This window comes from Oncorhynchus kisutch, linkage group LG14 (genome assembly GCF_002021735.2).
Source record: "Oncorhynchus kisutch isolate 150728-3 linkage group LG14, Okis_V2, whole genome shotgun sequence".
NCBI lineage: Eukaryota > Metazoa > Chordata > Actinopteri > Salmoniformes > Salmonidae > Oncorhynchus > Oncorhynchus kisutch.
Genome location: NC_034187.2, coordinates 1,358,414 through 1,384,073, shown reverse-complemented (window position 1 = coordinate 1,384,073; position 25,660 = coordinate 1,358,414). Strand labels below are relative to the sequence as shown.

The following is a 25,660-nucleotide window of genomic DNA, read 5'->3' as shown; positions in this document are numbered from 1 at the left end:
AGCTTTGGTTGCGAATGGTATGAACTTTGAACTCTTATTCACTACAGAAGTGATACCTCCTAGCCGTTGAGTTAGCAACAGCAGATGCAATGAGGGTTAGGAAGGAACAGACAGAGTATCCCATCTATCACCCAACGATGTTACTACAACATATCTAATTGACAACCAGAGACATTCTTCAAAGGACAAAGGACTTGGTTTGGCAACACGGCCTTCCATCTACCACCAACCTACCGAAGCGCAGCTCAGAGTAAATATTTATTGCATTTTCCTTTGCCAAATGGGCGGTAATTTAGAAAGCATAAGATACTGTATTTATGATAGCACAGCTTCACCCTTTGTTCCTCAGTCTTCCCGCTCTTTCACTCAAACCCAGCCCCCATTATTTTGTGAAACAAGCTGTCATATCTGTTCCGCCCACTAGGGACGTTTTCCTTTATGACGTAATTTGTAATCAAGTTATGATTTAATTATGTGTATGTGTAATTCTGTGTGATTAGTTAGATATTTAGTAAATAAATCAAATTAAACCCAATTTTATATTGCTGATTCAACTTGTTAGCCAGGGTTCGTGAAGATAACCAAGAATTTACAACTTTCAGATGAGACTGAATTAAGATGAAGATTAATATTGAGTGGATGTAAAATATTACGAGGTCTTTAAGAGTTTATTCGGAAGATAACAGCTCTATAAATATTATTTTGTGGTGCTCCACTCTCTAGATAATTTTAATAATAATAATTTTAATTACGGAGAAATTATTTTGTCATATGTCATATCACTTAATCTGGCAGAGTAGGCATGGCCAAAGACACGACACTGTCCAGGCCCTGAGGCAGCAGAGTAGGCATGGCCAAAGACACGACACTGTCCAGGCCCTGAGGCAGCAGAGTAGGCATGGCCAAAGACACGACACTGTCCAGGCCCTGAGGCAGCAGAGTAGGCATGGCCAAAGACACGACACTGTCCAGGCCCTGAGGCAGCAGAGTAGGCATGGCCAAAGACACGACACTGTCCAGGCCCTGAGGCAGCAGAGTAGGCATGGCCAAAGACACGACACTGTCCAGGCCCTGAGGCAGCAGAGTAGGCATGGCCAAAGACACAACACTGTCCAGGCCCTGAGGCAGCAGAGTAGGCATGGCCAAAGACACGACACTGTCCAGGCCCTGAGGCAGCAGAGTAGGCATGGCCAAAGACACAACACTGTCCAGGCCCTGAGGCAGCAGAGTAGGCATGGCCAAAGACACGACACTGTCCAGGCCCTGAGGCAGCAGAGTAGGCATGGCCAAAGACACAACACTGTCCAGGCCCTGAGGCAGCAGAGTAGGCATGGCCAAAGACACGACACTGTCCAGGCCCTGAGGCAGCAGAGTAGGCATGGCCAAAGACACAACACTGTCCAGGCCCTGAGGCAGCAGAGTAGGCATGGCCAAAGACACGACACTGTCCAGGCCCTGAGGCAGCAGAGTAGGCATGGCCAAAGACACGACACTGTCCAGGCCCTGAGGCAGCAGAGTAGGCATGGCCAAAGACACGACACTGTCCAGGCCCTGAGGCAGCAGAGTAGGCATGGCCAAAGACACGACACTGTCCAGGCCCTGAGGCAGCAGAGTAGGCATGGCCAAAGACACGACACTGTCCAGGCCCTGAGGCAGCAGAGTAGGCATGGCCAAAGACACGACACTGTCCAGGCCCTGAGGCAGCAGAGTAGGCATGGCCAAAGACACGACACTGTCCAGGCCCTGAGGCAGCAGAGCAGGCATGGCCAAAGACACGACACTGTCCAGGCCCTGAGGCAGCAGAGTAGGCATGGCCAAAGACACGACACTGTCCAGGCCCTGAGGCAGCAGAGTAGGCATGGCCAAAGACACGACACTGTCCAGGCCCTGAGGCAGCAGAGTAGGCATGGCCAAAGACACGACACTGTCCAGGCCCTGAGGCAGCAGAGCAGCTCCAAACCATGATGCTCCCTCCACCATACTTTACAGTTGGTTTTGGTGTTCTGTGCTGTGCATTTTGTTCTCCACACATATTCTTGTGTGTACCTTCCAAACAACTGATCTTTAGTTTCATCTGTCCACATAATATTTTGTCAGTAGCACTGTGGAACATCCAGGGGCTCTTTTGCGAACTTCAGACGTGCAGCAATTGTTTTTTTTGGTCAGCAGTGGCTTCTTCCATGGTGTCCTCCCATAAACACCATTCTTGTTTAGTGTTTAACGTATCGTAGACTCGTCAACAGAGATGTTAGCATGTTCCAGAGATTTCTGTAAGTCTTTATGAAGAATCCTAGAGTGTCAGCTAAACTCATTGAGCATTATGTGCTGTGCTCTTACAGTCATATTTGCAGGACAGCCACTCCTAGAGAGAGTAGCTATAAATTAACTTTCTCCATTTATAGACAGTTTGTCTTACCTTACATCAAGGCTTTTAGAGATACTTTTGTAACCCTTTTAAGCTTTATGCAAGTCAACAATTCTTAATCTTTGGTCTTCTGAGATCTCTTGTTCGAGACATGGTTCACATCAGGCAAGCAAACTCAAATTCTGTGAGTGTTTTTTATATTTCAGGGCAGCTCTAACCATCTCCAATCTCATCTCATTGATTGGACTGCAGGTTAGCTGACTCCTGACTCCAATTAGCTTTTGGAAAAGTCATTAGCCTAGGGGGATCACATACTTTTTCCAACCTACACTGTGAATGTTAAAATTATGTACTCAATATAGATAAGAAAAATACAATATTTTGCATGTTATTAGTTTAAGTACACTGTGTTTGTCTATCGTGATCAGATCAAATTTGACGACCAATTTATGCAGAAATCCAGGTAATTCCAAAGGGTTCACATACTTTTTCTTGCCACTGTAGCATTTACAATGTTGTATTCATTGTTTGCCCTTTTCTTGTGGCAACGGGCCACAAATCTTTCTGCTGTGATGCACACTACAATATTTTGCCCAATATATATGGGAGTTTATCAAAATTGGGTTTATTTTCTAATTCTTTGTGGATCTGTGTAATCTGAGGGAAATATGTGTCTCTAATATGGTCATACATTGGACAGGAGGTTAGGAAGTGCAGCTCCGTTTCCACCTCATTTTGTGGGCAGTGTGCACATAGCCTGTCTTCTCTTGAGAGCCAGGTCTGTCTACGGCGGCCTTTCTCAATAGCAAGGCTCTGCTCACTGATTCTGTACATAGTCAAAGCTTTCTTTAAGTTTGGGTCAGTCACAGGGGTCAGGTATTCTGCCGCTGTGTACTCTCTGTTTAGGGCCAAATAGCATTCTAGTTTGCTCTGTTTTTTTGTTGATTCTTTCCAGTGTATGAAATAGTTTTTAGCGTTCTTATAATTTGGTTGGGTCTAATTGTGTTGCTGTCCTGGGGCTCTGTGGGGTCTGTTTGTGTTTGTGAACAGAGCCCCAGGACCAACTTGCTTAGGGGGCTCTTCTCTAGGTTAATCTCTCTGTAGGTGATGGCTTTGTTACGGAATGTGTGGACATCACTTCCTTTTAGGTGGTTGTAGAATTTAACGGCTCTTTACTGGATTTTCGGGTAAAATTCTGCTCTGCATTGTGTGGGTGTTTGCGTTGTACAATAAGTATATTTTAGCAGAATTCTGCATGCAGAGTCTCATTTAGGTTATTGTCCCATTCTTGGTTGGTGATCGGACCCCAGACCTCACAATCATAAAGGGCAATGGGTTCTATAACTGATTCAAGTATTTTTTTAGCCAGATCCTAATTGGTATGTTGAATTCAATGTTCCTTTTGATGGCAGAGACAAGGCAAGAAGGGCCTTCTACCAGATTGTTCACAGCTTTGTGGAAGTTACCTGTGGCGCTGATGTTTAGGCCAAAGTACAGGTATATAATGTTGTATGTTTTCTACCAAACACCACTTTCCATCAATGTGTATAGCAGACCCTCATGCCAAATTGAGTCTAAAGCTTTTTTGAAATCAACAAAGCACGAGAAGACTTTGCCTTTGTTTTGGTTGGTGTGTCATTTAGAACCCATTTGACTTTGGCTCATTACATTGTTTTAACTGAGGAAATGTATGAGTCTGCTGTTAATGATAATTCAGAGGATTTTCCCAAGGTTACTGTTGACACATATCCCACGGTAGTTATTTGGGTGAAATTTGTCTCCACTTTTGTGGATTGGGGTGATCAGTCCTTGGTTCCAAATATTGGGGGAGATGCCAGAACTAAGGATAATGTTGAAGAGTTTAAGAATAGCCTATTTTGAATTTGTGGTCTGTATATTTTATCATTTTATTTAGGATACCATCAACACCACAGGCCTTTTTTTGGGTTGGAGGGTTTGTATTTTGTCCTGTAGTTCATCTGATGTAATTGGATAGTCCACTGTGTTCTGGTAGTCTTTAATAGTTGATTCTAAGGTTTGTAACTGATCACGTACTTGTTTTTCATCTTGGTTCTTTGTTACATGTCCAAAAGGTTGGAGAAGAGAACTCTTCGTGTTGTTGTTTGTTTTGTTTTCCAATTTTCCCAGAAATTAATTGATTCTATGGATCAACTGTTTTCTGTCGTGCTGTTCCTTCTTTTATCCGTAGTGTATTTCTGTTTTAGTGATTCACCATAGTGAAGGAGTAGGCTCAGGGTTTATGGATCTCTGTGTTTTTGGTTGGATAGATTTCCTTCTGAGGTTTTTACATTCTTCACCAAACCATTTTTCATTATTCTTATTTGTCTTAAGTTTTCTAACATAATTTAAATGTGATATGTTAGCTGGATAGGTCAATTCTCTCTCTCTTTCTCTCTCTCTCTCTCTCCTCTGACAGAAACACAAGTCTCTCTCTCTCTCCTCTGACAGAATAGTCTCTCTCCTCTCTCTCTTTCTCTCTCTCCTCTGATAGCAACACAGTCTCTCTCCTCTCTCTCTCTCCTCTGACAGAAACACAAGTCTCTCTCTCTCTCCTCTGATAGCAACACAGTCTCTCTCCTCTCTCTCTCCTCTGACAGAACAGTCTCTCTCCTCTCTCTCTTTCTCTCTCTCCTCTGACAGCAACACAGTCTCTCTCCTCTCTCTCTTTCTCTCTCTCTCTCCTCTGACAGCAACACAGTCTCTCTCTTTCTTTCTTTCTCTCTCTCATCTGACAGCAACACAGTCTCTCTCCTCTCTTTCTTTCTTTCGCTCTCTCATCTGACAGCAACACAGTCTCTCTCCTCTCTCTCTTTCTCTCTCTCCTCTGACAGCAACACAGTCTCTCTCCTCTCTCTCTTTCTCTCTCTCATCTGACAGCAACACAGTCTCTCTCCTCTCTCTCTTTCTCTCTCTCCTCTGACAGCAACACAGTCTCTCTCCTCTCTCTCTTTCTCTCTCTCATCTGACAGCAACACAGTCTCTCTCCTCTCTCTCTTTCTCTCTCTCCTCTGATAGCAACACAGTCTCTCTCCTCTCTCTCTTTCTCTCTCTCCTCTGACAGCAACACAGTCTCTCTCCTCTCTCTCTTTCTCTCTCTCCTCTGACAGCAACAGTCTCTCTCCTCTCTCCTCTCCTCTGACAGCAACAGTCTCTCTCCTCTCTCTCTTTTTCTCTCTCCTCTGACAGCAACAGTCTCTCTCCTCTCTCTCTTTCTCTCTCTCCTCTGACAGCAACAGTCTCTCTCCTCTCTCCTCTCCTCTGACAGCAACAGTCTCTCTCCTCTCTCTCTTTTTCTCTCTCCTCTGACAGCAACAGTCTCTCTCCTCTCTCCTCTCCTCTGACAGCAACAGTCTCTCTCCTCTCTCCTCTCCTCTGACAGCAACAGTCTCTCTCCTCTCTCTCTTTTTCTCTCTCCTCTGACAGCAACAGTCTCTCTCCTCTCTCTCTTTCTCTCTCTCCTCTGACAGCAACACAGTCTCTCTCCTCTCTCTCTTTCTCTCTCTCCTCTGATAGCAACACAGTCTCTCTCCTCTCTCTCTTTCTCTCTCTCCTCTGACAGAACATAGGCTCCAGTGTTTAATCTAGTACCTCTTCAGATGTCAGGAAGACAAAAGTTATATGTCATGTCGATCGATCAGGCATTACTCTGCTGCGCCAGGCCACTGTGTGTGTGTGTGCGTGCGTGCGTGTGTGTATTATTCTGCACGTTCTAGAGGGATGAATGGACCAAAGGCCCTGGGTTAGAGGGATGAATAAACTAAAAGCCCTGTGTTAGAGGGATGAATGGACCAAAGGCCCTGGGTTAGAGGGATGAAGGGACCAAAGGCCCTGGGTTAGAGGGATGAAGGGACCAACGGCCCTGTTCTAGAGGGATGAAGGGACAAATCGGCCCTGTTCTAGAGGGATGAAGGGACCAAAGGCCCTGTTCTAGAGGGATGAAGGGACCAAAGGCCCTGGGTTAGAGGGATGAAGGGACCAAAGGCCCTGTTCTAGAGGGATGAAGGGACAAATCGGCCCTGTTCTAGAGGGATGAAGGGACCAAAGGCCCTGTTCTAGAGGGATGAAGGGACCAAAGGCCCTGTTCTAGAGGGATGAAGGGACAAAAGGCCCTGTTCTAGAGGGATGAAGGGACCAAAGGCCCTGTTCTAGAGGGATGAAGGGGCCAAAGGCCCTGGGTTAGAGGGATGAATGGACTAAAAGCCCTGTTCTAGAGGGATGAAGGGACCAAAGGCCCTGTTCTAGAGGGATGAAGGGACCAAAGGCCCTGGGTTAGAGGGATGAAGGGACCAACGGCCCTGTTCTAGAGGGATGAAGGGACCAAAGGCCCTGGGTTAGAGGGATGAATGGACTAAAAGCCCTGTGTTAGAGGGATGAATGGACCAAAGTCCCTGGGTTAGAGGGATGAATGGACCAAAGTCCCTGGGTTAGAGGGATGAAGGGACCAAAGGCCCTGTTCTAGAGGGATGAAGGGACCAAAGGCCCTGGGTTAGAGGGATGAATGGACTAAAAGCCCTGTGTTAGAGGGATGAATGGACCAAAGTCCCTGGGTTAGAGGGATGAATGGACCAAAGTCCCTGGGTTAGAGGGATGAAGGGACCAAAGGCCCTGTTCTAGAGGGATGAAGGGACCAAAGGCCCTGGGTTAGAGGGATGAAGGGACCAACGGCCCTGTTCTAGAGGGATGGAGGGACCAAAGGCCCTGTTCTAGAGGGATGAAGGGACCAACAGCCCTGTTCTAGAGGGATGAAGGGACCAACGGCCCTGTTCTAGAGGGATGAAGGGACCAAAGGCCCTGGGTTAGAGGGATGAATGGACTAAAAACCCTGTGTTAGAGGGATGAATGGACCAAAGTCCCTGGGTTAGAGGGATGAATGGACCAAAGGCCCTGGGTTAGAGGGATGAAGGGACCAAAGGCCCTGGGTTAGAGGGATGAAGGGACCAAAGGCCCTGGGCTCCACAGTGTGCAGGTCGCCAATCTTACTCCAGTTGGAAAATATGACCTAGAGTCGATGTCCGAGCCCCAAGAAATGTAATTAGCAAAAAATCCCCATCAAAATCATTCAATTTAAGGTAGAAATAGTCGTATTTTTGCATGGGCTGCGTCTCAATCTGCAGGGGAAAATGGTAGGGCTGCGTCTCAATCTGCAGGGGAAAATGGTAGGGCTGCGTCTCAATCTGCAGGGGAAAATGGTAGGGCTGCGTCTCAATCTGCAGGGGAAAATGGTAGGGCTGCGTCTCAATCTGCAGGGGAAAATGGTAGGGCTGCGTCTCAATCTGCAGGGGAAAATGGTAGGGCTGTGTCTCAATCTGCAGGGGAAAATGGTAGGGCTGCGTCTCAATCTGCAGGGGAAAATGGTAGGGCTGCGTCTCAATCTGCAGGGGAAGATGGTAGGGCTGCGTCTCAATCTGCAGGGGAAATGGTAGGGCTGCGTCTCAATCCGAAGGGGAAAATGGTAGGGCTGTGTCTCAATCTGGGGTAGAAGATGGTAGGGCTGCGTCTCAATCTGCAGGGGAAAATGGTAGGGCTGCGTCTCAATCTGCAGGGGAAGATGGTAGGGCTGCGTCTCAATCTGCAGGGGAAAATGGTAGGGCTGCGTCTCAATCTGCAGGGGAAAATGGTAGGGCTGTGTCTCAATCTGGGGTAGAAGATGGTAGGGCTGTGTCTCAATCTGCAGGGGAAAATGGTAGGGCTGTATCTCAATCTGGGGTAGAAGATGGTAGGGCTGTGTCTCAATCTGCAGGGGAAAATGGTAGGGCTGTGTCTCAATCTGGGGTAGAAGATGGTAGGGCTGTGTCTCAATCTGCAGGGGAAAATGGTAGGGCTGCGTCTCAATCGGCAGGGGAAAATGGTAGGGCTGTGTCTCAATCTGGGGTAGAAGATGGTAGGGCTGTGTCTCAATCTGCAGGGGAAGATGGTAGGGCTGGTAGGCCTGTGTCTCAATCTGCAGGGGAAGATGGTAGGGCTGGAAGGGCTGCACCTCAATCTGCTGGGGAAGATGGTAGGGCTGGTAGGGCTGTGTCTCAATCTGCTAGGGGAAGATGGTAGGGCTGCGTCTCAATCTGCAGGGGAAGATGGTAGGGTGGTAGGGCTGTGTCTCAATCTGCAGGGGAAGATGGTAGGGTGGTAGGGCTGTGTCTCAATCTGCAGGGGAAGACGTTAGGGCTGTGTCTCAATCTGCAGGGGAAGATGTTAGGGCTGTGTCTCAATCTGCAGGGGAAGACGGTAGGGCTGTGTCTCAATCTGGGGTAGAAGATGGTAGGGCTGCGTCTCAATCTGCAGGGGGAAAATGGTAGGGCAGTGTCTCAATCTGGGGTAGAAGATGGTAGGGCTGCGTCTCAATCTGAAGGGGAAAATGGTAGGGCTGCGTCTCAATCTGCAGGGGAAAATGGTAGGGCTGTGTCTCATTCTGAGGTAGAAGATGGTAGGGCTGTGTCTCAATCTGCAGGGGAAAATGGTAGGGCTGTGTCTCAATCTGGGGTAGAAGATGGTAGGGCTGTGTCTCAATCTGCAGGGGAAAATGGTAGGGCTGCGTCTCAATCTGCAGGGGAAAATGGTAGGGCTGTGTCTCAATCTGGGGTAGAAGATGGTAGGGCTGTGTCTCAATCTGCAGGGGAAGATGGTAGGGCTGGTAGGGCTGTGTCTCAATCTGCAGGGGAAGATGGTAGGGCTGGAAGGGCTGCACCTCAATCTGCAGGGGAAGATGGTAGGGCTGGTAGGGCTGCATGTCAATCTGCTGGGGAAGATGGTAGGGCTGGTAGGGCTGCATCTCAATCTGCAGGGGAAGATGGTAGGGCTGTGTCTTTATCTGGGGTAGAAGATGGTAGGGCTGGTAGGGCTGTGTCTCAATCTGCAGGGGAAGATGGTAGGGCTGTGTCTCAATCTGCAGGGGAAGACGGTAGGGCTGTGTCTCAATCTGGGGTAGAAGATGGTAGGGCTGTGTCTCAATCAGCAGGGGAAGATGGTAGGGCTGTGTCTCAATCTGCAGGGGAAGATGGTAGGGCTGGTAGGGCTGTGTCTCAATCTGCAGGGGAAAATGGTAGGGCTGGTAGGGCTGCATCTCAATCTGCAGGGGAAGATTGTAGGGCTGGTAGGGCTGTGTCTCAATCTGCAGGGGAAAATGGTAGGGCTGTGTCTCAATCTGCAGGGGAAGACGGTAGGGTGGTAGGGCTGTGTCTCAATCTGGAGTAGAAGATGGTAGGGCTGTGTCTCAATCTGGAGTAGAAGATGGCAGGGCTGTGTCTCAATCTGGAGTAGAAGATGGTAGGGATGTGTTTCAATCTGGAGTAGAAAATGGTAGGGCTGGAAGGGCTGCATCTCAATCTGCAGGGGAAGATGGTAGGGCTGGTAGGGCTGTGTCTCAATCTGCAGGGGAAGATGGTAGGGCTGGTAGGGCTGCATCTCAATCTGCAGGGGAAGATTGTAGGGCTGGTAGGGCTGTGTCTCAATCTGCAGGGGAAGATGGTAGGGCTGTGTCTCAAATGCAAGGGAAGATGGTAGGGCTGCATCTCAATAAGGATGAAGATGGTAGGGCTGCGTCTCAATCTGCAAGGGAAGATGGTAGAGCTGCATCTCAATCTGGGGTAGAATATGGTAGGGCTGTGTCTCAATCTGCAGGGGAAGATGTTAGGGCTGCGTCTCAATATGCAGGGGAAGATGGTAGGGCTGTGTCTCAATCTGGGGTAGAAGATGGTAGTGCTGCATCTCAATCTGGATAGAAGATGGTAGGGCTGTGTCTCAATATGGGGTGGAAGATGGTAGGGCTGCGTCTCAATCTGGATTAGAAGATGGTAGGGCTGTGTCTCAATATGGGGAGGAAGATTGGAGGGCTGTGTCTCAATCTGAATTAGAAGATGGTAGGGCTGCATCTCAATCTGGGGTAGCAGATGGTAGGGCTGCATCTCAATATGGTTAGAAGATGGTAGGGCTGCGTCTAAATATGGGGTGTAAAATGGTAGGGCTGCGTCTCAATATGGAGTAGCAAATGGTAGGGCTGCATCTCAATATGGATTAGAAGATGGTAGGGCTGCATCTCAATATGGATTAGAAGATGGTAGGGCTGCATCTCAATATGGATTAGAAGATGGTAGGGCTGCATCTCAATCTGGGGTAGCAGATGGTAGGGCTGCATCTCAATCTGGGGTAGCAGATGGTAGGGCTGCATCTCAATATGGTTAGAAGATGGTAGGGCTGCATCTCAATATGGTTAGAAGATGGTAGGGCTGCATCTCAATCTGGTTAGGAGATGGTAGGGCTGGTAGGGCTGTGTCTCAATCTGCTAGGGGGAGATGGTAGGGCTGCGTCTCAATCTGCAGGGGAAGATGGTAGGGCTGCGTCTCAATCTGCTAGGGGAAGACGGTAGGGCTGTGTCTCAATCTGCAGGGGAAGACGGTAGGGCTGTGTCTCAATATGCAGGGGAAGACGGTAGGGCTGTGTCTCAATCTGCAGGGGAAGATGTTAGGGCTGTGTCTCAATCTGCAGGGGAAGACGGTAGGGCTGTGTCTCAATCTGCAGGGGAAGATGTTAGGGCTGTGTCTCAATCTGCAAAGGAAGACGGTAGGGCTGTGTCTCAATCTGCAGGGGAAGATGGTAGGGCTGGTAGGGCTGTGTCTCAATCTGCAGGGGAAGATGGTAGGGTTGTGTCTCAATCTGCAGGGGAAAATGGTAGGGCTGTGTCTCAATCTGCAGGGGAAGACGGTATGGCTGGTAGGGCTGTGTCTCAATCTGCAGGGGAAGATGGTAGGGCTGTGTCTCAAATGCAAGGGAAGATGGTAGGGCTGCATCTCAATCTGGATGAAGATGGTAGGGCTGCGTTTCAATCTGCAAGGGAAGATGGTAGGGCTGCATCTCAATCTGGGGTAGAATATGGTAGGGCTGTGTCTCAATCTGCAGGGGAAGATGTTAGAGGCTGCGTCTCAATCTGCACGGGAAGATGGTAGGGCTGTGTCTCAATCTGGGGTAGAAGATGGTAGTGCTGCATCTCAATCTGGATAGAAGATGGTAGGGCTGTGTCTCAATCTGGAGTAGAAGATGGTAGGGCTGTGTCTCAATCTGGGGTAGAAGATGGTAGGGCTGTGTCTCAATATGGGGTGGAAGATGGTAGGGCTGCGTCTCAATCTGCAGGGGAAGATTGTAGGGCTGGTAGGGCTGTGTCTCAATCTGCAGGGGAAGATGGTAGGGCTGTGTCTCAAATGCAAGGGAAGATGGTAGGGCTGCATCTCAATCTGGATGAAGATGGTAGGGCTGCGTCTCAATCTGCAAGGGAAGATGGTAGGGCTGCATCTCAATCTGGGGTAGAATATGGTAGGGCTGTGTCTCAATCTGCAGGGGAAGATGTTAAGGCTGCGTCTCAATATGCAGGGGAAGATGGTAGGGCTGTGTCTCAATCTGGGGTAGAAGATGGTAGTGCTGCATCTCAATCTGGATAGAAGATGGTAGGGCTGTGTCTCAATATGGGGTGGAAGATGGTAGGGCTATGTCTCAATCTGCAGGGGAAGGTGGTAGGGCTGTGTCTCAAATGAAAGGGAAGATGGTAGGGCTGCATCTCAATCTGGATGAAGATGGTAGGGCTGCGTTTCAATCTGCAGGGGAAGATTGTAGGGCTGGTAGGGCTGTGTCTCAATCTGCAGGGGAAGATGGTAGGGCTGTGTCTCAAATGCAAGGGAAGATGGTAGGGCTGCATCTCAATCTGGATGAAGATGGTAGGGCTGCGTCTCAATCTGCAAGGGGAGATGGTAGGGCTGCATCTCAATCTGGGGTAGAAGATGGTAGTGCTGCATCTCAATCTGGATAGAAGATGGTAGGGCTTTGTCTCAATATGGGGAGGAAGATGGTAGGGCTGCGTCTCAATCTGAATTAGAAGATGGTAGGGCTGCATCTCAATCTGGGGTAGCAGATGGTAGGGCTGCATCTCAATCTGGGGTAGAAGATGGTAGGGATGCATCTCAATCTGGATAGAAGATGGTAGGGCTGTGTCTCAATATGGGGTGGAAGATGGTAGGGCTATGTCTCAATCTGCAGGGGAAGGTGGTAGGGCTGTGTCTCAAATGAAAGGGAAGATGGTAGGGCTGCATCTCAATCTGGATGAAGATGGTAGGGCTGCGTTTCAATCTGCAGGGGAAGATTGTAGGGCTGGTAGGGCTGTGTCTCAATCTGCAGGGGAAGATGGTAGGGCTGTGTCTCAAATGCAAGGGAAGATGGTAGGGCTGCATCTCAATCTGGATGAAGATGGTAGGGCTGCGTCTCAATCTGCAAGGGGAGATGGTAGGGCTGCATCTCAATCTGGGGTAGAAGATGGTAGTGCTGCATCTCAATCTGGATAGAAGATGGTAGGGCTTTGTCTCAATATGGGGAGGAAGATGGTAGGGCTGCGTCTCAATCTGAATTAGAAGATGGTAGGGCTGCATCTCAATCTGGGGTAGCAGATGGTAGGGCTGCATCTCAATCTGGGGTAGAAGATGGTAGGGATGCATCTCAATCTGGGGTAGCAGATGGTAGGGCTGTGTCTCAATATGGGGAGGAAGATTGGAGGGCTGCGTCTCAATCTGGATTAGAAGATGGTAGGGCTGTGTCTCAATATGGGGAGGAAGATTGGAGGGCTGTGTCTCAATCTGAATTAGAAGATGGTAGGGCTGCATCTCAATATGGTTAGAAGATGGTAGGGCTGCATCTCAATCTGGTTAGAAGATGGTAGGGCTGGTAGGGCTGTGTCTCAATCTGCTAGGGGAAGATGGTAGGGCTGCGTCTCAATCTGCAGGGGAAGACGGTAGGGCTGTGTCTCAATCTGCAGCGGAAGACGGTAGGGCTGTGTCTCAATCTGCAGGGGAAGATGTTAAGGCTGTGTCTCAATCTGGGGTAGAAGATGGTAGGGCTGTGTCTCAATCAGCAGGGGAAGATGGTAGGGCTGTGTCTCAATCTGCAGGGGAAGATGGTAGGGCTGGTAGGGCTGTGTCTCAATCTGCAGGGGAAGATGGTAGGGCTGTGTCTCAATCTGCAGGGGAAAATGGTAGGGCTGTGTCTCAATCTGCAGGGGAAGATGTTAAGGCTGTGTCTCAATATGCAGGGGAAGACGGTAGGGCTGTGTCTCAATCTGCAGAGGAAGACGGTAGGGCTGTGTCTCAATCTGGGGTAGAAGATGGTAGGGCTGTGTCTCAATCTGCAGGGGAAGATGGTAGGGCTGTGTCTCAATCTGCAGGGGAAGATGGTAGGGCTGTGTCTCAATCTGCAGGGGAAAATGGTAGGGCTGTGTCTCAATCTGCAGGGGAAGACGGTAGGGCTGGTAGGGCTGTGTTTCAATCTGCAGGGGAAGATGGTAGGGCTGTGTCTCAATCTGCAGGGGAAAATGGTAGGGCTGTGTCTCAATCTGCAGGGGAAGACGGTAGGGCTGGTAGGGCTGTGTTTCAATCTGCAGGGGAAGATGGTGGGCCTGGTAGGGCTGCATCTCAATCTGCAGGGGAAGATTGTAGGGCTGGTAGGGCTGTGTCTCAATCTGCAGGGGAAGATGGTAGGGCTGTGTCTCAAATGCAAGGGAAGATGGTAGGGCTGCATCTCAATCTGGATGAAGATGGTAGGGCTGCGTTTCAATCTGCAAGGGAAGATGGTAGGGCTGCATCTCAATCTGGGGTAGAATATGGTAGGGCTGTGTCTCAATCTGCAGGGGAAGATGTTAGAGGCTGCGTCTCAATCTGCACGGGAAGATGGTAGGGCTGTGTCTCAATCTGGGGTAGAAGATGGTAGTGCTGCATCTCAATCTGGATAGAAGATGGTAGGGCTGTGTCTCAATATGGGGTGGAAGATGGTAAGGGCTGCGTCTCAATCTGGGGTAGAAGATGGTAGGGCTGTGTCTCAATATGGGGTGGAAGATTGGAGGGCTGCGTCTCAATCTGGATTAGAAGATGGTAGGGCTGTGTCTCAATATGGGGTGGAAGATTGGAGGGCTGCGTCTCAATCTGGATTAGAAGATGGTAGGGCTGTGTCTCAATATGGGGAGGAAGATTGGAGGGCTGTGTCTCAATCTGAATTAGAAGATGGTAGGGCTGCATCTCAATCTGGGGTAGCAGCTGATTGGTCAGCCCCATTGATGATTGGAGCTGACCCCGCCCTCTCGTCAGAAACAGCTGTCTTCAATTACCAACTCCTTCTGAAGCTATTATATGAACCAGTGTTCTGTTGCTCAGAAAAGGGAAATAAGGCTGATGCTTGATATGTCTTGGTTGTGGCTGAGAGACAGGTTTTGTTATCCATTTTTTGTAGCTGCTGATCTGAAGTATGTGTGAACAATAGAACTGTGTTTTTCATTCTTGAAATTGTTTAATTGCGTTTGGATTATCCTGTTTCATTTGTTCCCGGGGGGAAGGGGAAGGCACCTAGGGAGTGCTTAGGCAAGAGGCCTGCGGGCATACATATACCCGTAGTATATTCACTGTCTAGGCACACTAGGTAAGACCTGGGCGGACCACCCCCTGTATTTTGGTTAGGGCACCAGGTGGTGCTAGTTAGGTAAGTAGTGGGTAGGCAGGTAAGGTAGGAGTGGGGGGTTTGATATTTACTTTATTTTCTTTGGTTCCGTCCAGCCCCTTTTTCCAAAAATTAACGTGTGATGGAATAAATTCCCTGTAAACGGTAAATTCTCTGCCTTTTGTCATCCTTACTCACACCTACAGTCACATACCTCTTTACCTCCACCTACAGTCCCATACCTCCACCTACAGTTCCATACCTCTTTACCTCCACCTACAGTCCCATACCTCCACCTACAGTCCCATACCTCTTTACCTCCACCTACAGTCCCATACCTCCACCTACAGTCACATACCTCTTTACCTCCACCTACAGTCCCATACCTCCACCTACAGTCCCATACCTCTTTACCTCCACCTACAGTCCCATACCTCTATACCTCCACCTATAGTACCATACCTCTTTACCTCCACCTACAGTCCCATACCTCTTTACCTCCACCTACAGTCCCATACCTCTTTACCTCCACCTACAGTCACATACCTCTATACCTCCACCTACAGTCCCATACCTCTTTACCTCTACCTACAGTCCCATACCTCTTTACCTCCACCTACAGTCCCATACCTCTTTACCTCCACCTACAGTCCCATACCTCTTTACCTCCACCTACAGTCCCATACCTCCACCTACAGTCCCATACCTCTATACCTCCACCTACAGTCACATCCCTCCGCCTACAGTCCCATACCTCTTTACCTCCACCTACAGTCCCATACCTCTATACCTCCACCTACAGTCCCATACCTCTTTACCTCCACCTACAGTCCCATACCTCTTTACCTCCACCTACAGTCACATACCTCTATACCTCCACCTACAGTCCCATACCTCTATACCTCCACCTACAGTCCCATACCTCTTTACCTCCACCTACAGTCCCATACCTCTTTACCTCCACCTACAGTCCCATACCTCTATACCTCCACCTACAGTCCCATACCTCCACCTACAGTCACATACCTCTATACCTCCACCTACAGTCACATACCTCTTTACCTCCACCTACAGTCACATACCTCTTTACCTCCACCTACAGTCACATACCTCTTTACCTCCACCTACAGCCCCATACCTCTTTACCTCCACGGGAAGTTGAGTTGTTGCAGGGAGTAGCGTTCCCTCTTCCCAGAGGTGCATGTAACAGCTACACACTATGTCCATCTGTTTAGAGATTAATATGTTATTCAATGCATTTCTGTCATGATAATAGCAGTGAGGCCAAATTCTAAATCAAACAAACGATCCTTGCTATGGCTCATCTCAGTACTGTTCCATACATCAGCCCAGTAGATACCCAGTCTCAGTCCCTTAGATTTTTAACTTACTCCTGTCAGACTGGCAGTCAGAGGAGGAAGAGGAGACAGGGGAGGGAAAGGAGACAGGGAATGGACAGAGGACAGAGGAGACAGGGGAGGAAGGGGAGATAGAGAATGATGGTTGTTGTCTTGTGTCCCCCACCCAGGTCCCGCTGGGCCCAGTTCCAGTACGACTGTCAGCCCTCAGAACACTTTGCCAGCGGCTGCAAACAGGACAACTACGCAGCCTGCCTCTTGTCCTACACTGGCCTCATGGGTAAAGTAGTCCTAACACACTGGCTTCATGGGTAAAGTAGACCTAACACACTGGCCTCATGGGTAAAGTAGACCTAACACACTGGCCTCATGGGTAAAGTAGACCTAACACACTGGCCTCATGGGTAAAGTAGACCTAACACACTGGCCTCATGGGTAAAGTAGTCCTAACACTGTTGCCTCATGGGTAAAGTAGTCCTAGCACACTGGCCTCATGGGGCACCGTGGGGGTGGGGCACATCGTACTTCATCTAATTTATTGTCAATGATTGTATGTTGGCAAGTAATATTGATGGTAAGGGCAGATTTCCCTGTCGGCGGATCCTTATGAGGCACCGCGCCCTGTGTCCTCTATACCCGTGTCTCTTTCTCACGAGGAACCCCGCCCTGTGTCCTCTATACCCGTGTCTCTTTCTCACGAGGAACCCCGCCCTGTGTCCTCTATACCCGTGTCTCTTTCTCACGAGGCACCCCGCCCTGTGTCCTCTATACCCGTGTCTCTTTCTCACGATGCACCCCACCCTGTGTCCTCTATACCCGTGTCTCTTTCTCACGAGGCACCCCGCCCGGTGTCCTCTATACCCGTGTCTCTTTCTCTTGCCAATGACGGGGATTTCGGCCTTGTCGGGTGTCTGAAGAACATTTTTGAAGAAAAAGTATTTCTCTATTCCGAGGTGAGTGATCGCTGTCCTGATATCCAGAAGCTCTTAGTCTAATCCGAGGTGAGTGATCGCTGTCCTGATATCCAGAAGGTCTTAGTCTAATCCGAGGTGAGTGATCGCTGTCCTGAAATCCAGAAGCTCTTTGTCTAATCCGAGGTGAGTGATCTCTGTCCTGATATCCAGAAGCTCTTTGTCTAATCCAAGGTGAGTGATCGCTGTCCTGAAATCCAGAAGCTCTTTGTCTAATCCGAGGTGAGTGATCTCTGTCCTGATATCCAGAAGCTCTTTGTCTAATCCAAGGTGAGTGATCGCTGTCCTGATATCCAGAAGCTCTTTGTCTAATCCGAGGTGAGTGATCGCTGTCCTGATATCCAGAAGCTCTTTGTCTAATCCAAGGTGAGTGATCTCTGTCCTGATATCCAGAAGCTCTTTTCTGCCATAAGACACGGTGGCAGAAACATTATGTACATAATAAGTTACAAATTATGCGTCCGAACGTCAGGCGAAAAGTCCAAATGTTATATCACAGGTCGTAGAAACTTGTCAAACTAAGTATAGAATCAATCTTTAGTATGTTTTTATCATAAATGTTCCAACCGGAGAATTACATTGTCTGTAGAAAAGCAATGGAACGAGAGCTTGGGCTTGTGACAGCGCGTCACAAGCCCAAGGCACTCTGCCAAGGCACTCTGCCAGACCACTGACTCAAATAGCTCCCATCCTTTATAGTAGAAGCCTGAAACAACGTTCTAAAGACGGTTGACATCTAGTGGAAGCCTTAGGAAGTGCAACATGACCCATATCCCACTGTGTATTCGATAGGGGCTGAGTTCAAAAACTACAAACATCAGATTTCACACTCCCTGTTTGGATTTCTTTTTTTCTTTTTTCCCTGTTTGGAGTTCTGTTATACTCACAGACATCATTCAAACAGTTTTAGAAACTTCAGAGTGTTTTCTATCCAACACTAATAGTAATATGCATATATTAGCATCTGGGACTGAGTAGGAGGCAGTTTACTCTGGGCATGCTTTTCATCCAAAAGTGAAAATGCTGCCCCCTATCCCAAAGAAGAGGTAAGCACAGTATAAATGATTTATAATAAGTCTTGGTGATACAATAGCCTAATTAATTTTCTATTTACCTTTATGTAATCAGGGAGTCACCATTGAGTGTCTCTTTTATGAAGGAGCATTTAATAAAACACACAAAATATAAAACAAAACAAACATAAATACACGCAATATAAAGTTGTGGCCAAAGTTTTGAGAATGACACAAATATACATTTTCACAAAGTCTGCTGCCTCAGTTTGTATGATGGCAATTTGCATGTACTCCAGAATATTATGAAGAGTGATCAGATGAATTGCAATTCATTGAACCTCTTTGAGATGCATATGAACTGAACCCCCCCAAAAAGCATTTCCACTGCATTTCAGCCTTGCCACAAAAGGACCAGCTGACATCATGTCAGTGATTCTCTCGTTAACACAGGTGTGAGTGTTGATGAGGACAAGGCTGGTGATCATTCTGTCATGCTGATTGAGTTCGAATAACAGACTGGAAGCTTCAAAAGGAGGCTGGTGCTTGGAATCATTGTTCTTCCTCTGTCAACCATGGTTACCTGCAAGGAAACACGTGCCGTCATCATTGCTTTGCACAAAAAAAGGCTTCACAGGCAAGGATATTGCTGCCAATAAGATTGCACCTAAATCAACCATTTATCGGATCATCAAGAACTTCAAGGAGAGCGGTTATTTTGTTGTGAAGAAGGCTTCAAGGCGCCCAAGAAAGTCTAGCAAGCGCCAGGACCGTCTCCTAAAGTTGATTCAGCTGTGGGATCGGGGCACCACTAGTACAGAGCTTGCTCAGGAATGGCAGCAGGCAGGTGTGAGTGCATCTGCACGCACAGTGAGGCAAAGACTTTTGGAGGATGGTCTTGTGTCAAGAAGGGCAGCAAAGAAGCCACTTCTCTCCAGGAAAAATATCAGAGACATACTGATATTATGCAAAAAGTACAGGGATTGGACTGCTGAGGACTGGGATGAAGTCATTTTCTCTGATGAATCCCCTTTCCAATTGTTTGGGGCATCTGGAAAAAAGCTTGTCCGGAGAAGACAAGGTGATCGCTACCATCAGTCTTGTGTCATGCCAACAGTAAAGCATCCTGAGACCATTCATGTGTGGGGTTGCTTCTCAGCCAAGGGAGTGGGCTCACTCACAATTTAGCCTAAGACACAGCCATGAATAAAGAATGGTACCAACATATCCTCTGAGAGCAACTTCTCCCAACCATCCAGGAACAGTTTGGTGACGAACAATGTCTTTTCCAGCATGATGGAGCACTTTGCCATAAGGCAAAAGTGATAACTAAGTGGCTCGGGGAACAAAACATCGATATTTTGGGTCCTTGGCCAGGAAACTCCCCAGACCTTAATCCCATTGAGAACTTGTGGTCAATCCTCAAGAGGCGGGTGGACAAACAAAAACCCACACATTCTGACAAACTCCAAACATTGATTATACAAGAATGGGCTGCCAAAACTTTTGGTCACGACTGTACACAAAACACAGTCAACAACAACAAACACATTATAGAAAATCCTCTGTCAACCACAACAGTTGTTGTTGCTGTAGATGCCCCCAGGGACACGAATACAGCTGTAGATACCCCCAGGGACACGAATATAGCTGTAGATGCCCCCAGGGATATGTATACAGCTGTAGATGCCCCCAGGGATATGAATACAGCTGTAGATGCCCCCAGGGATATGAATACAGCTGTAGATGCCCCCAGGGATATGAATACAGCTGTAGATGCCCCCAGGGATATGAATATAGCTGTAGATGCCCCCAGGGATATGTATACAGCTGTAGATGCCCCCAGGGATATGAATACAGCTGTAGATGCCCCCAGGGATATGAATATAGCTGTAGATGCCCCCAGGGATATGAATATAGCTGTAGATGCCCCCAGGGATATGTATACAGCTGTAGATGCCCCCAGGGATATGAATACAGCTGTAGATGCCCCCAGGGACACGAATGCAGCTGTAGATGCCCCCAGGGATATGAATACAGCTGTAGATGCCCCCAGGGATATGAATACAGCTGTAGATGCCCCCAGGGATATGTATACAGCTGTAGATGCCCCCAGGGATATGTATACAGCTGTAGATGCCCCCAGGGATATGAATACAGCTGTAGATGCCCCCAGGGATATGAATACAGCTGTAGATGCCCCCAGGGATATGAATGCAGCTGTAGATGCCCCCAGGGATATGAATGCAGCTGTAGATGCCCCCAGGGATATGAATACAGCTGTAGATGCCCCCAGGGATATGTATACAGCTGTAGATGCCCCCAGGGATATGTATACAGCTGTAGATGCCCCCAGGGATATGAATACAGCTGTAGATGCCCCCAGGGATATGAATGCAGCTGTAGATGCCCCAGTGATTGAATGCAGCTGTAGATGCCCCCAGGGATATGAATGCAGCTGTAGATGCCCCCAGGGATATGAATACAGCTGTAGATGCCCCCAGGGATATGAATACAGCTGTAGATGCCCCCAGGGATATGAATGCAGCTGTAGATGCCCCCAGGGATATGTATACAGCTGTAGATGCCCCCAGGGATATGAATACAGCTGTAGATGCCCCCAGGGATATGAATACAGCTGTAGATGCCCTCAGGGATATGAATGCAGCTGTAGATGCCCCCAGGGATATGAATACAGCTGTAGATGCCCCCAGGGATATGAATGCAGCTGTAGATGCCCCCAGGGATATGTATACAGCTGTAGATGCCCCCAGGGATATGAATACAGCTGTAGATGCCCCCAGGGACACGAATGCAGCTGTAGATGCCCCCAGGGATATGAATACAGTTGTAGATGCCCCCAGGGACACGAATGCAGCTGTAGATGCCCCCAGGGATATGAATACAGCTGTAGATGCCCCCAGGGATATGAATACAGCTGTAGATGCCCCCAGGGATATGAATGCAGCTGTAGATGCCCCCAGGGATATGAATGCAGCTGTAGATGCCCCCAGGGATATGAATGCAGCTGTAGATGCCCCCAGGGATATGAATACAGCTGTAGATGCCCCCAGGGATATGAATACAGCTGTAGATGCCCCCAGGGACACGAATGCAGCTGTAGATGCCCCCAGGGATATGAATGCATCTATTCTCAATGTATTGTGGAGATCATTCCAAGCATGTGGAGCAAGACAACTAAAGGCCTACTTACCAAAGGAGTCTGAATAGTTAACCAACCCTGTGAACAGGTTTGATAACTTGTCATTTTAAATCTTAACAGTGATTTAATGTAAATCGGAAGGTCTTGGAGCTTTGTAAACAAACAGAGTGTAATGATGTTATCTACGTGACTTTAAAGAGGTCCAGCAAACCTTTTGGTAAAGAATACAGTGATTTGTAATACAACTGTCTCCTGTGATAAAACAAAGGGTGCTTTGATTACAGTGTATCCACGGGTTTAAGAGGTGCACTTAAACACAGGCAGAAAGGTTGACTGCACAATCTACATCCTGCTGGCTAAAGAAAGACTGTTTCTGTAAAAAAGCCCACTTTAAATATTTGTTTCTTAACCTCATCAATCACGATGGCCTGAGATCTGTCACTAAAACAATCACGACGTGATACATCAGTCAATGTAGCCTCATGTCTGTCAGTAGCAATCGTAATTAAACCCTCTTCAAAACAATGTTGAAAAGGGGATGTTGTTTAACTTCGCTACATTAGATCTACTTTACCACAATGTTTAGCCAAGTTTCTACCAGTAGCTGGCAAAGTAAACATTATCAGTAAACCCATATTCCCTTCTGCTGCTTGATAGGCAGAGCCCACACAGGAAACGAACCTGAACCACTCATTCTTGTCAGCTGTAGTTTACTATCATTTTATATCACTCAAATATCCAATTAATAGTGGCCAATGTTGAGAGATATCGTGAGTCTGCTCTAGGTATCTGAAAATACAGGATCAATTGATGTTTACTGATCATGAAAAGCATGAAGTTACTTCCTGTATAACTCTGATGGAGCATGAAGTTACTTCCTGTATAACTCTGATGGAGCATGAGGTTACTTCCTGTATAACTCTGATGGAGCATGAAGTTACTTCCTGTATAACTCTGATGGAGCATGAGGTTACTTCCTGTATAACTCTGATGGAGCATGAAGTTACTTCCTGTATAACTCTGATGGAGCATGAGGTTACTTCCTGTATAACTCTGATGGAGCATGAGGTTACTTCCTGTATAACTCTGATGGAGCATGAGGTTACTTCCTGTATAACTCTGATGGAGCATGAGGTTACTTCCTGTATAACTCTGATGGATCATGAGGTTACTTCCTGTATAACTCTGATGGATCATGAGGTTACTTCCTGTATAACTCTGATGGATCATGAAGTTACTTCCTGTATAACTCTGATGGAGCATGAGGTTACTTCCTGTATAACTCTGATGGATCATGAGGTTACTTCCTGTATAACTCTGATGGAGCATGAAGTTACTTCCTGTATAACTCTGATGGAGCATGAAGTTACTTCCTGTATAACTCTGATGGAGCATGAAGTTACTTCCTGTATAACTCTGATGGAGCGTGAAGTTACTTCCTGTATAACTCTGATGGATCGAATTGTTTTGTTTCATGGAATAATTGGAAATTGCTCTTCAAAAGGTGATGATATTACAACCAAATGCACCATTACATCTGGGAGTCTCTCTGGTTAAGTCTCTAAGAGATTGCTACACCCGGATTGTGCAAGATTTGCCCATTTATTATTTTCAATTCTTCAAGCTCTGTCAAATTGGTTGTTAATCATTGCTAGGCAACCATTTTCAGGTAGCGCCATAGTCTTTCAAGTAGATTTAAGTCAAAACTGTAAGCTGGCCAACCAGAAACATTCACTGTCTTCTTGGTAAGCAACTCCAGTGTAGATTTGGAGAGTGGTAGCAAGACAACTAAAGGCCTACTTACTCAGCAATGTGTTGTATTGAATTTGTTTGGGAATATTTATTTAGTTCTTGGCGGTTTTGTTCATTATTTTATTTTTTCATTATAGTGCGTTATTGCAAACAGGATGCATGTTTAGGAATATTTGTATTCTGTACATGCAGGCTTCCTTCTTTTCACTCTGTCATTTAGGTGGATTAACTACAATGGTGTTTGTCCATCCTCAGTTATCTCCTATCACAGCCATTAAACTCTAACACTACGATTACTTAGGTTTAAATATATAGAGTACTGCACACACTACAAGTACTTAGGTTTAAATATATAGAGTACTGTACAGACTACAGTTCCTGAGGTTTAAATATAAGCTCTACTGGGCACCTAAATGAGGAAGTTAATGAACTGAGAGTGAAAACCGGCAGGGCATTCTACACCATTAACAAATGAATTCAAATTGAAATACCTATAAAAATGCACTTTATAGCAGCGAGGTGTGGGAACCACTTGCAAAACAAGATTTTACCCAATGGGACAAACACCCCATTTGAAACCCTGCATGGAGAGTTCTGTAAGATTCTCCCACATGTCCAGAGGAAAACTACAAACCCTGCATGGAGAGTTCTGTAAGATTCTCCCACATGTCCAGAGGAAAACTACAAACCCTGCATGGAGAGTTCTGTAAGATTCTCCCACATGTCCAGAGGAAAACTACAAACCCTGCATGCAAAGTTCTGTAAGATTCTCCTACATGTCCAGAGGAAAACTACAAACGATGAATGCAGGGCAGAATTAGGCCAATATCCACTAATAATACACACTCCAAAGAGAGCAATTAAGCTTTGGAATCATCTAAAATACAGTGACCCCCTCTCATATCATTACCAAGCCCTGCAATGCCAAGAGCTGAGCAAAGAAAATAGTTTCCTCACCCAGCTGGTCCTGGGGCTGAGTTCACAAACCTGTTCTACTAATGCACTGAAGCCTCAGGACCAGAACATCCAATCAATCAGAAAACAAGTTACAACAACAGTCAAAACTAAACTACATTACCTATTGGGACACACAAGCACAAGCAAAATGCAGCGCTATCTGGCCCTAAATTCACCGTACACCTTAGCAAAGTCTTTGACCATGGTTACTTTTCAAAACCTTAGAAAAACCTTGACAACGTACAGGCTCAATGAGCACAGCCTTGCCATTGAGAAGGGTAGGCGCAGGAAAACCTGGCTCCCTGTAGAGGAAAGGCTGTGCAACCACTGTACCACAGCAGAACCTGGCTCCCTGTAGAGGAAAGGCTGTGCAACCACTGTACCACAGCAGAACCTGGCTCCCTGTAGAGGAAAGGCTGTGCAACCACTGCACCACAGCAGAACCTGGCTCCCTGTAGAGGAAAGGCTGTGCAACCACTGCATCACAGCAGAACCTGGCTCCCTGTAGAGGAAAGGCTGTGCAACCACTGCATCACAGCAGAACCAGGCTCCCTGTAGAGGAAAGGCTGTGCAACCACTGCACCACAGCAGAACCTGGCTCCCTGTAGAGGAAAGGCTGTGCAACCACTGCACCACAGCAGAACCAGGCTCCCTTATTAGAGGTTTCAAACACCTCTCTGATGTGAATAGGCTACCCGTCCTGTTAGGGGAGGACGCAGAGAGCTGTGGGTTGGCAGCGCACTACATTGAAGACCTCTCTGATGAGGATAGGCTACCCGTCCTGTTGGGGGAGGACGCAGAGAGCTGTGGGTTGGCAGCACACTACATTGCTGCCTGCCATAAGATGAGGGACAGTGTCTGACAGACCATTGCTGCCTGCCATAAGATGAGGGACAGTGTCTGACAGACCATTGCTGCCTGCTATAAGATGAGGGACAGTGTCTGACAGACCATTGCTGCCTGCTATAGGATGAGGGACAGTGTCTGACAGACCATTGCTGCCTGCTATAAGATGAGGGACAGTGTCTGACAGACCATTGCTGCCTGCTATAAGATGAGGGGCAGTGTCTGACAGACCATTGCTGCCTGCCATAAGATGAGGGACAGTGTCTGACAGACCATTGCTGCCTGCTGTAAGATGAGGGACAGTGTCTGACAGACCATTGCTGCCTGCTATAAGATGAGGGGCAGTGTCTGACAGACCATTGCTGCCTGCTATAAGATGAGGGGCAGTGTCTGACAGACCATTGCTGCCTGCTATAAGATGAGGGGCAGTGTCTAACAGACCATTGCTGCCTGCTATAAGATGAGGGGCAGTGTCTGACAGACCATTGCTGCCTGCTATAGGATGAGGGACAGTGTCTGACAGACCATTGCTGCCTGCTATAGGATGAGGGACAGTGTCTGACAGACCATTGCTGCCTGCTATAAGATGAGGGGCAGTGTCTGACAGACCATTGCTGCCTGATATAAGATGAGGGACAGTGTCTGACAGACCATTGCTGCCTGCTATAAGATGAGGGACAGTATCTGACAGACCATTGCTGCCTGCTATAAGATAAGGGACAGTGTCTAGCAGACCAATCAACCTGCACATGTCCTCTATG

The 25,660-nt window shown here is 47.7% G+C and overlaps 1 protein-coding gene across 1 annotated transcript in view; it reads left to right on the top strand.

Annotated features, from left to right (window-relative positions):
- gfra4a (GDNF family receptor alpha 4a) overlaps positions 1 to 25,660 on the top strand; it is a 149,132-nt gene that overhangs the window by 77,626 nt on the left and 45,846 nt on the right. The window contains exon 8 of the mRNA XM_031787579.1: positions 16,368 to 16,477. Within this exon, the coding sequence (XP_031643439.1) occupies positions 16,368 to 16,477 (110 nt within the window). The remainder of the gene's footprint in view (positions 1 to 16,367; positions 16,478 to 25,660) is intronic.